The 10,448-nt window shown below is 54.0% G+C and overlaps 3 protein-coding genes and 1 pseudogene across 4 annotated transcripts in view; 2 read left to right on the forward strand and 2 right to left on the reverse strand.

Moving 5' to 3' along the window:
* Positions 1–17: 17 nt before the first annotated feature.
* B3galt4 (beta-1,3-galactosyltransferase 4) lies at positions 18–1,677 on the reverse strand. Its single transcript, XM_026785640.1, has one exon. It carries the CDS (start codon positions 1,460–1,462, stop codon positions 344–346), a length of 1,119 nt encoding a protein of 372 aa, XP_026641441.1. The 5' UTR covers positions 1,463–1,677; the 3' UTR covers positions 18–343.
* Positions 1,678–2,383: 706 nt separating this feature from the next.
* Positions 2,384–5,854, reverse strand: Rps18 (ribosomal protein S18). Its single transcript, XM_005360408.2, has 4 exons — positions 5,794–5,854; positions 5,263–5,361; positions 2,589–2,869; positions 2,384–2,503 (listed from the first exon to the last, which is right to left on the reverse strand). The coding sequence occupies exons 1-4, from the start codon at positions 5,794–5,796 to the stop codon at positions 2,428–2,430; spliced, it is 459 nt and encodes a 152-aa protein (XP_005360465.1). The 5' UTR covers positions 5,797–5,854; the 3' UTR covers positions 2,384–2,427.
* A 198-nt stretch (positions 5,855–6,052) lies between these two features.
* The window catches only part of Vps52 (VPS52, GARP complex subunit), a 9,540-nt gene continuing 5,144 nt past the window's right edge, over positions 6,053–10,448 (forward strand). Inside the window, exons 1-7 of one of the 2 annotated variants that reach the window (XM_005360409.3) lie at positions 6,053–6,361; positions 7,111–7,195; positions 7,834–7,886; positions 8,007–8,082; positions 8,272–8,339; positions 8,566–8,741; positions 9,788–9,938. In XM_005360409.3, the coding sequence (XP_005360466.1) occupies positions 6,272–6,361; positions 7,111–7,195; positions 7,834–7,886; positions 8,007–8,082; positions 8,272–8,339; positions 8,566–8,741; positions 9,788–9,938 (699 nt within the window). In that variant the 5' untranslated portion in view covers positions 6,053–6,271. Of the gene's footprint in view, positions 6,362–7,110; positions 7,196–7,833; positions 7,887–8,006; positions 8,083–8,271; positions 8,340–8,544; positions 8,742–9,787; positions 9,939–10,448 lie in introns of those variants that run through there. The other variant, XM_026785625.1, reaches the window with a different exon arrangement.
* LOC113457590 lies at positions 10,251–10,346 on the forward strand (annotated as a pseudogene).

Consider the following 10,448-nt stretch of genomic DNA (forward strand, 5'->3'; position numbering starts at 1 on the left):
CTCAGCTCATTGCCCTGCCTATCCTACCCCACACCTACTACTGCCTCAGCCCTTGCCTTAGCCCCAAGTGGCCATCCTAGATGGACTTCTGTGCAGCACAGCAGGTGTGCTGAGGTCCTGGTGAAGACAGGTGAAGACCTGCACTTGGGGTGGAGACGTTTTATTGGGCTCCTGTCCCAGCTGGTGACAGCAGTCTCCCTGGCACCCCTCCTGCGTTTTATCCCTCCCTGCTGTCTCTGGCGCTCTCAGGACAGGCCTGGTAGTGGCTTCAGAGTCTGCTGTGAGGAGATGGGTCACCGCAGGGAGGGAGCTGCAGCCTGGGCACAGGTCTCTGAGGAGCTGCTTAGCTGTTGAGCCAGGCTATGAACCGGCACCTCAAGACACCCAGGAATCCCTGGAGCCAGGAGCAAAAGGGCTCTGTCCTTTTCCCATCCCGTCCGCTCACCAGCTTCCAGGCTTCCTGCATTTTCCAGGGATCCACCTGGTGGGATGTTAGCAGAAATTTCCCGTAACAGCACCTGTCCAGGGGGTAGTGAGTGGAGCCAGCCAACTTGACACAGTGTGTGGGGGCAAGGCCCCCTCGCCTTGCACTCACTCCCACAAAGACATCCTCTACAGGTAGAAGGGGTGCCCGGCTGGCCACCTTCAGAATGAGCCGCACAGCAGAGGCGGACAGTACGTACCCTGTGCCCGAGGCATAAGGTGGGAAAGGACCCCAGGTTTCAGGCCACAGTTCTTCTGACACGTGGTGCCGGTGCCCTGGGGTCCGAGTGGGGCGAACCCTCCAGTGCACTCGGCCTAGATACAGAAGTGGTACCGCCTGGCCTTTGCGCTCTTCATGGGCAGCTGTGGTCTCTTCCTGTGGCTCCTTGCCCTTCTGCCACCGCTCTGAAGGACCCCCTCTCTGGATCAGCTCTGACACCAGCTCATGGACGTTGACATACACGTCGTCGTCTGTCTTGAGGATGTAGCGGGCCATAGGACAGTATTTATTCACCCAGTTCAGCCCGCTGAGGGTCTTGAGAGTGAGGTTGCGGTAGGAATCCTGGAAGGAGGCCTGCAAGATGTCCTTCTGCGCTGCCGACTCCGAGGTCAGGTCGGCGGCGAGGTGCTGTCCAGTAGGTTCTCCCAGGAGGAAGAGCGTCTGCACCCTGAACCCCCGGACCTCCCGGATGGCGCCCCAAGACCTTCGAATGGCGTTCCTCTGGTTCAGGTGCTCCGGGGCCGTACACACCAGGATGAGCAGGAAGGGAGGGGGTCCGGGGCCAGCGCAGGCCTGGGGGTTGGAAATCAAGAGGCGGGGCAGGGCGAGGGGCGGCCCGGGTGAGGCTGGGGCTGGCTGCAGGGAAGCCAGGGACAGGCTCAGCAGCTCCTCCCCGAAGCCGGAGGGTCCAAAGAGGGTCCAGAGGATCACCAGCAGCAGGATCGCCAGGAGGAGGCGCCGGAAGAGGCTGACCGGCATGGTGAGCCGCGGAGACCTGTGGGCAGAACTGTTAGAGCGCCAGGAGGCGGGAAAGCGGCCCTAACCGGCCGCTGCAGCAGAAACACGAAGGCCTGTGTGCGGCGGGCCTGGCGCATTGCGAGGTGCAGCCCCAAGCCCACCGCAGCGGCCCTGGGAACCACAATCTTCTCCCAGCCCACACGCCAAGCTCGGCTCCTCCATTGCGCCCCTCCCCCACTACCTTCCCATCATGCCACTCAAGGCCGGAAGTCGACAAGCGGCGTGCACCGCAATTGGCCCAGGCCTTCCCGTATTCGTTCCTGCGGTACGAATACGGTAAAGCGTGTAGGGAACCGGGCCACCTAGTTCCCCTATTTAGGACCTCTGGAGTTGCCAACGCCCATTAACTCACCAGAGCAGCATCCGGCCACGATGTGCCCACACTACTCTAACTACAAGTACTTAGTACTGAGATATAAAGCCTGCTCAAGCTCCTCCTGGGGGTTGCCCAAGACCGGGGCAACACCTCCGCCCACTTCAACGGATTTGTACTCTTCCGTACTGACAGATCCAGCTTGATCCTTGCTCAAGCTTCCCCTTGAGGTTACCAACACCGTTGGCACCGTTGGCAACACCTGTTCCCGCCAGACATGATTGTACCTAACAAAGGGTGGGACTGGCAGTTTCCATGAAGACCAATGATTGTTCCTGCAACCTTATACCAAACAGAAAGGGATAGGACTGCACTGTTCTCCAGTTAGGAATCAGAGCCGGGTTATAGGCCTCAGCTCAGGCTGTGTGTGTGTGTGTGCGTGTGTGTGTACGGGAGACAGATATTTTAATCCAACCACACCCAAGTTGTCACAGCAGGGACCCCCTCCAGCCAACCATTGCAGAATCCTCCCCCACCGCCACCCGGCCACACGAAGACAGAGACCGAGGTCACAGGCATATAAACTATTTATTAACAGCAAAGGCCCAGGGACTCATTTCTTCTTGGATACACCCACAGTGCGGCCCCGGCGGCCAGTGGTCTTGGTGTGCTGGCCTCGGACACGAAGGCTGCAGGAGGAAAACAAACCACAGGTCACACATCAGCAAGGTCAGACAGCCCACTCAGAGCAAGCATGTGATGCCCCCCACTCACCCCCAGAAGTGGCGCAGCCCTCTATGGGCCCGAATCTTCTTCAGCCGCTCCAGGTCCTCGCGCAGCTTGTTGTCCAGGCCGTTGGCCAGAACCTGGCTGTACTTCCCGTCCTTCACATCCTTCTGTCTGTTCAAGAACCAGTCTGGGATCTTGTACTGCCGGGGATTCTGCATGATGGTGATCACACGCTCCACCTCATCCTCCGTGAGCTCTCCAGCCCTCTTGGTGAGGTCAATGTCTGCTTTCCTCAACACCACATGAGCGTATCTCCGCCCCACACCCTGGGGAAAAGTTTAGGAATGAGGTTTGGCTTACCCTCTTATTAACCTATTTACTCAGAAAGCACAGACTGCACACACACACACCTTTAATCTCTGAACTCAGGAGAACCAGGAAAGTAACCTGTCTAAATTCACCAATCCCGTAACAACAGAACCCACAGGGAATCCGTTCTGTCATTTCCCACACCACTCTTCCAGATGTCATTCATTCAGGCCACACCGGACCAGTAACTCAAATTTGACACCATGGTGCCCAGCCTCTGGTTTCAGGCACTTAGATTTTGCCCAGTGAAGAATGAGAGGCCCTTTTCTCAACAAGGGAACAAATTCAGGATCTTTTGTGTTGACCAAGGATTGGGATGAGGTGCGCAGCCCAGGAAACACAAAAAGCATCCAGATGACACCCCACAGGAGGCCCAGAATGGCAGTCAAGACCCACAAACCGAAGGTGACTACAAAGACCAAAACACTGGCTGCAGTGTGCCTACATAGCACATTCACCTCCATACACCCAAAGCGCGACCGCACGCCCCTCCTAAACATGACTGGATTAAGTAGATGGCCACACAAATGCCTGTTAAAGCTCTAAGACAGGAAAGTAGAGCTCTCTGAACCCCAAAGTGGGTTTGACTCTGCCTCCTAGAATTTAATGGGGGAAAAAAAGTGTTGTTTTAGGGCCTGGAGAGCAGCTCAGCCTAAGATTTCTGGTTGCTTTTCCAGGCCCAGCACATACGTGCTGACAGCCACGCAGGCAGAGCAAGTGCACACCCTCTGCAGTCTTCAGTGTTTGTTCTTGTGAGACCCTGTTCTGCACTCAAGGCTGCAGGTACTGAAGGTGCATGTGATGCCAGCTTGGTGGCGCAGGCCAGGCCGAAGCTAGGGTGAGACTATTTCACAACGCGGGGCGCCATGCCCAGGCTTTCTGAGTTTTGTAAACACTTAAGAATTGACTCTTGCTATTTACAGCAGTTCAGAAGGACGGGATTTCTGACAGTACTATAGAAGACCCTACAAGCAAGGGCAGGCAGTACTTCCCACATCTGCCCAACCCCTTCCTACAAGCTTTCAGATGGTCAAACATTAATTTACCACCTTAACCAAGAAGCAAAACACAGCCTTAAAGAATTCATATAAAGGAGCCGGGCGGTGGTGGCGCACGCCTTTAATCCCAGCACTCGGGAGGCAGAGGCAGGCGGATCTCTGTGAGTTCGAGACCAGCCTGGTCTACAGAGCTAGTTCCAGGACAGGCTCCAAAGCCACAGAGAAACCCTGTCTCGAAAAACCAAAAAAAAAAAGAAAAAAAAAAAGAATTCATAAAGCCAGCTGGGCGGTGGTGGCACACGCCTTTAATACCAGCACTCAAAGCAGAGGCAGGTCCGTGGATCTCTCGAGTTCGAGGCCAGCTTCGTCTACAAGAGCCAGTTCCAGGGCAGCCAGGGCTGTTACAGAGAAACCCTGTCTCAAAAAAACAAAACAAAAACAATTCCTAAAACCGCTGGGCGGCAGTGGTTCAGGCCTTAACCCCGGCACTTGGGAAGTAGAGGGCAGGTAGGTGGATCTCTGTGAGTTCAAGGCCAGCCTAATCCACAGAACAAGCTAAACACTGTCACAGGGAAAAAAAAAAACAATTCAGAAAACAAGTCACGGCAGACTCCTATCTCTCACCCTTTCTTGGTTAATTTAAGTACATCTTAACCACACCTCTGATCTGGAAGACCACCCCCCCATAATCCCTTTCCTCAAATTCCGAATCCTTCTCCCCTATCTCCAACAAGCTTTACTTCTTAGGAACCCTCACTACATAGGATCTCCAGACACCGTGCCATGCTCTCTTCTACGATCAGTAAGATGCTCAAGTTTGAAAAGGCAGGTCCCACAGCACGAGCATCACCCCAGGCCTTTCAACAACCCCCAGACTTCCTCACACCCCTCAGGACCACCATCCTTCTAACGGCTCACAAGAAGCCAACACACACAGGAAACCTGGGATGGCAGACAGGCTAGCCCTTGCCCTCAAGGGGTACAGAATGACTGGCAAGATGATTTTAGTTACAAAACCACTAACTCTGGTAAAAATGAATAATGTCCCTACCTAGAAGGCTCTCAGCTCCGCAAAGAGAATTATGCAAGCTTCTACTACTCACCCTCGGCATTGACTATTCCAACCACAACAAAAACTATCTTTTACTCCTGGCATAGCGTTGTAGGCCACCCCCCAACAACACTGCAGATCCACGGGTGTTAATTCACAGAAATCCTACCCAAGTGTCACCGCTACAGTGTGCCACAGAGAACACTCCTAGACGGCTCTCACAACGCGGGGCAGGCAGGACCACACTCACGCCCCATGTCTCCTCTCTTCTGCATCCCCTGCCCGCTAAGACTGCTTTTACCTTAATGGCAGTGATGGCAAAGGCTATTTTCCGCCGCCCATCGATGTTGGTGTTGAGTACTCGCAGGATGTGCTGGAACTTCTCAGGTATCACGAGAGACTGCAAGGACACGGGGGACAATCAGACACTGGTGACTACCAAGCCGAAAAGGCGGCTGAGGCGGGGGATCCACCGGCGAGCACGGAGCCCTCCTCTGCCAGCTCCTCCACAGCTCAGCGCTCACCGAAGACGCTCAGGCGCAGGAAGATGCAACCCCAGACACGACGGGGGACGCTGGCCGCGGCCAAATGAGCTCCGGGTACGGGAGGCGGAGGACCCACCCGGCCAGGCTCCTGCAACTTTGGTGCGTGCAGGGCATGCCCCTTCCTCCCCGGAACTCCACGTCCTCGGTCGCCCCCTCCCACGGTCGCGCGCCATCGTCTCGGGGGAGATGCAGGCAGGCAGCCCAGGACCTCCTCAGACCCCAGACGGGAAAACGCTCCCTGCCCCAGTTCAGATGTCGCCCGATGCCGGCGCGGAGTCCGCTCTTACCATGGCGGCGGCACAATCGGCGGCGTGTAGGCCTCCCGTGGAAGAGGGAGCGGAAGTGACGCATCGTCCTTATATACCGTCCCGGAGGAAGAGGCGGGGCTATCTAGCAGGCGCGCTTCAGGAAACGGCTCCTCTCCCCGCCCCTCCCTTAGCGAGGCGTCGAATTTTGAGAGTTTGGATTGGGGATCATAACTTCCGGTCCGGTCGTCTTTACCGTCGTAAGGGTCCTGTTCCGGGCGTGCGCGCAGCGAAGGTTCCGGGGCAGGATTGTGTTCGTTTGAGGCGATCGCCTTCCTTCGCTTTCGCACTTGGCCGAAGTGATCTGAGTCTCACAGGGGAGACTGGAGTTAATCACGTTAGCTCAAATATCACGGAACTTTTTTTTTTTGCGCCAGACAAGACGTTCTGGGACTTGTGGTTTTTGCTTCTGAAAACGGACTCCTAGCCTGACAGCCGACGGAAGTGAGGCTGCGGGGGAATGGCCGCGGCGGCGACCATGGCGGCTGCTGCCCGCGAGCTGGTGTTGCGGGCCGGGGCCTCAGATATGGAGGAGGAGGAGGGCCCGCTGGTGAGAGCACGGGGCAGTGTGTCCTCGGGAGTGTCCTCAGGAAGGTGGAGGCTGAGCTCAGACAACGGTCTCCTCCTGCTCCCGGTGATGGTGACCGAGCCTTCGTAGGGACCAGAGTGGCAGGAACTCAAGTCCCACGGACACAGTGTCAGCTTCCTATTCACGCTAGAAAAAAAAAAAAAAAAACTTAGTAGAAAAGAGGAAGTAGTGTAAAAGATTCAGAACGTGGGCTCTGGAGCCTGATTGTCTTGCTCCCACTTCCAGCCCCACCACTTGTAAGCTGTCTTTTCCGAGGCCTCGCTTCCCACACCTGTACAGGAGAGGCGTTACTCGGACCTACCTTATAGGTCGTCGTTAGGATTTAGCCGAATGAGTATATGTGAGGGTGCACCTGTTTACACAGGTAAACAGCATGTAAGCTCACAATTTTAGCATCTGCAACTCTTAGGGTGCGATGGTACAACACCCGAGGTAACAGGACAGCGGTCCTAAATTCAAAGGCAAATCCGGCTAATCCTAGTTTTTCTCATTTGAACACCTCCAACGAATTGCCTGGGTTTTTTTTTTTCTGACATATTTTCTACTCGTTAGCCCTGAAAAGTAGATCTGAGTGCGTGAAAATCTTTGACCCACTAACTGTGACTCCCCTGAGAAAGCGCCCCCACCTCACTTTCAGGATTAGGAATATCCCGCTGTATTTTGTTTCCCACCTTTCTGTATCCCACATTCACTAATCTGCCCCTCTTCAGGGGGGTGCTTCTGGACTCCAAGAGCCCCTGCAGCTTGGGGAGCTGGATATCACCTCTGATGAATTCATCCTGGATGAAGTGGATGGTGAGTGGTGGCATGGGTGGGGGCAGCGTAGCCAGCCCCCTTTATCCTTTAGGAATATGTTATGCGACCGACAGTAGATGACCCCCCCCATACTAACCCCTGCATGTTTTTTTTAATAAAGTTTAATCAATGAATTGAGGTTTAACTTCCAATTTAGGTTCAGTAAGAAATGAACAGTAAGAGTAGGACACTTACAGCAATACACTGTGATAAAATTGCTGAGTCCCCATTTTTGCTCTTCCGGACTCTTATTAGTGAAAACAAGGTTTGTTTGAGCATAGACATGTGCAGACAGCCAATCTGATCACGAAGACAGCTAGTGAGTGGTTGACAGGCTGGTACCACACACACCATAGATGCATCCAGCAAAGACAATGCAAGTCCAAGGCGGGTGAGGGGGCCTTCAACTCTCAGAATGCCGCACTCTTAAAAGCTTCTAAATCATGCTTTGGGATTGCCATTTGATATTTTTGGTCCGTGGTTAGCTAGACTGAGGAACTGAAGCAGCAGAGCCAAAGCTGCTGTCCTTATCACTGGAGACACCGGGTCGGAAGGAAAGGGGAGGCTGGTGTGCAGGTGCCCAGGGCAGGCAGAGGGAGGCGTGGCGCTGGATCCTGATGGAAAATGTCTGTTTCCAGTTCACATCCAAGCAAATCTGGAGGATGAGTTAGTGAAGGAAGCTCTCAAGACGGTGAGGCTCTCCACTGTGCCAGTCTGCCCCACCCTCCCTCCTCAGTCCCTTCCAGCCCCGCACTGAGTCTGTTCTGGTGTCCTTTCACCGTGGCTTCTTCCTGACTTCTTGTTCCCCCAGGGTGTGGATCTGCGACACTATTCGAAGCAGGTGGAGCTGGAGCTGCAGCAGATTGAGCAAAAGTCCATCCGGGACTGTATCCCCCAGCAGAGGAAAAAGATGGGGTTACCTACATGGGGTCTGGGGAGGTGTGATGCAGGTAGCCCCAACAGGGATGGCATCTCTCTCTAAGGTTTCTGTCACTTTGGGGAGACTTTGGGGGGGGAGTACTGCTGGTCCTCAGAACTCTGTGTTCAGTGAGAAGCCCTTGACTTTTGGGGGTCAGATATCCAAGAGAGTGAAAACATTGCGTCTCTGCACAATCAGATCACAGCCTGCGACGCTGTCCTGGAGGTTGGTGGCCCTCGCCTGTGGCCCCTGACAACCTTGACCCCATCATGCCCTCTGCTCCTGGTTTTTTGTTTTGTTTTGTTAGTACTTTTTGTTCCCCGGGCAAATGAATATGCGCCGCCCGCCCTCCTGGGCTGTTGGATCCTGGGGATCACTCAGACACTTGGGTGATTTGCTTGTCCCTGTCAACCCTGTGACATGCCCACAGTGTTTCCTGCCCTACCCGTAGCGCATGGAGCAGATGCTGGGAGCTTTCCAGAGTGACCTCAGCTCCATCAGCTCCGAGATCCGGACCCTGCAGGAGCAGTCAGGAGCCATGAACATCCGACTTCGTAACCGACAAGCAGTGCGGGGGAAACTTGGGGAACTTGTAGATGGGCTAGTGGTGCCCTCTGCTCTGGTCACGTGAGTTGCTGGTTTGAAGGGTCATGATGTCCAGAGCAGGTGGTCGGGCTGAGGTTGTCAGGTACCATCTAGAGACCAGGAGTGCTGGCTAATGCCCGTAATCTCACGTTTGGAGGTCCAGGCCGGAGATTTGCTGCAAGTGATCACCCTTGGCTACAGAGTGGGCCCAGGCAGTAGGATGCTACAAGTCACCAGCCTGGGCTACAGAGTGGGATCTTGTTTTTAAAAAGTTGTAGAAGGAGCTGGAGAGATGGCTCAGTGGTTAAGAGCACTGGCTACTCTTCCAGAGGTCCTGAGTTCAATTCCCAGCAACCACATGGTGGCTCACAACCATCTGTAATGAGGTCTGGCTCCCTCCTCTGGTGTGGAGACATACATGGAGGCAAAATGTTGTATACATAATAAGTAAATAAATCTTTAAAAAAAAAAGTTGGGCGCACGCCTTTAATCCCAGCACTCGGGAGGCAGAGGCAGGCGGATCTCTGTGAGTTCGAGACCAGCCTGGTCTACAGAGCTAGTTCCAGGACAGGCTCCAAAACCATAGTGAAACCCTGTCTCAAAAAACAAAACAAAACAAAACAAAAAAAAAGCTGTAGAAATAGCCGGGCAGTGGTGGCACACACCTTTAATCCCAGCACTCGGGAGGCAGAGGTAGGCGGATCTCTGTGAGTTCTAGGCCAGCCTCATCTGCAAGAGCTAGTTCTAGGACAGGAACCAAAAAAAAAAAAAGCTACGGAAAAACCCTGTCTCGAAACCCCCCCCCAAAAAAAGTTGTAGAAATTAATGGCTGGGTTAATTAACTCCAAACCCTGCTTTAGCCACCATAGGATAACACGTGGGTTAGGTGTGGTCCAAGATCAGGTGTGTAGTGGTAGTGAGGAGCCTGTGGGGAGGCTCAGGAGTTGAGACCTTTGTACGTATAACTAAGGTATGAGACATGAGACGGGAGGAAGGCAGAAATGACGCAAGCTGTGAGGGTGTGGGTCGGTCTGTTTCAGCACTGTTGAGTGTCCCTTCTCTTGACCCCCGTCCTCCCTGCTCCTCAGAGCAATTCTGGAAGCTCCAGTGACAGAGCCCAGGTTCCTGGAGCAGCTGCAGGAGCTGGACGCCAAGGCAGCTGCGGTCAGAGAGCAGGAGGCGAGAGGCACAGCTGCCTGTGCAGATGTCAGGGGCGTGCTAGACCGGCTGCGGGTCAAGGTAGGGTGTGGACACTAGAGTCACCTCCCAAGAACCCACGCAGCTTCCCTCAGTGCTGTGCTCACTGGCCCTCTGGTCTCCCCGAAAATCTGGAGAAGCTGGAGATGTGGCTCAGTTGGTAGCATGCTTGCTTAGTGTGCACAAAGCCCTGGGTTCCACCCCAGCTCTGCAGACATTGACCTGCTGGCACTTGCCTGCTGTCCTTGCACTCAGGAGCTGACAGAGGAAAGATCAGAAGTTTCAGGGTCATTCGCTGCTACACAGGGAGTTTGGGGCCAGCCTGAGATACATGAGACCCTGTCTCAAAAGCTAACAATGTAGAAACTAAAATTAGAACAAAACAGAGAAGATTAGAATGGCCTCCGTGTAAGAGAACACATGAAAATTTGTAAAGCATTCCATATTTTTTTAAAATATTTACTTATTTATTATGTATACAATATTCTGTCTGTGTGTATGCCTGAAGCCCAGAAGAGGGCACCAGACCCCATTACAGATGGTTGTGAGCCA

This window comes from Microtus ochrogaster, linkage group LG2 (genome assembly GCF_000317375.1).
Source record: "Microtus ochrogaster isolate Prairie Vole_2 linkage group LG2, MicOch1.0, whole genome shotgun sequence".
NCBI lineage: Eukaryota > Metazoa > Chordata > Mammalia > Rodentia > Cricetidae > Microtus > Microtus ochrogaster.

Coding starts and splice junctions, on each gene's coding strand:
- B3galt4 (XM_026785640.1), bottom strand. CDS start 1,462: ATGCCGGTCAGCCTCTTCCGGCGCCTCCTCCTGGCGATCCTGCTGCTG.
- Rps18 (XM_005360408.2), bottom strand. Junction 2,870..5,262: donor TTGCCATCACTGCCATTAAG/GTAAAAGCAGTC, acceptor ACTTTTCCCCAG/GGTGTGGGGCGGAGATACGC. Junction 2,504..2,588: donor GGGCTGCGCCACTTCTGGGG/GTGAGTGGGGGG, acceptor TTCCTCCTGCAG/CCTTCGTGTCCGAGGCCAGC.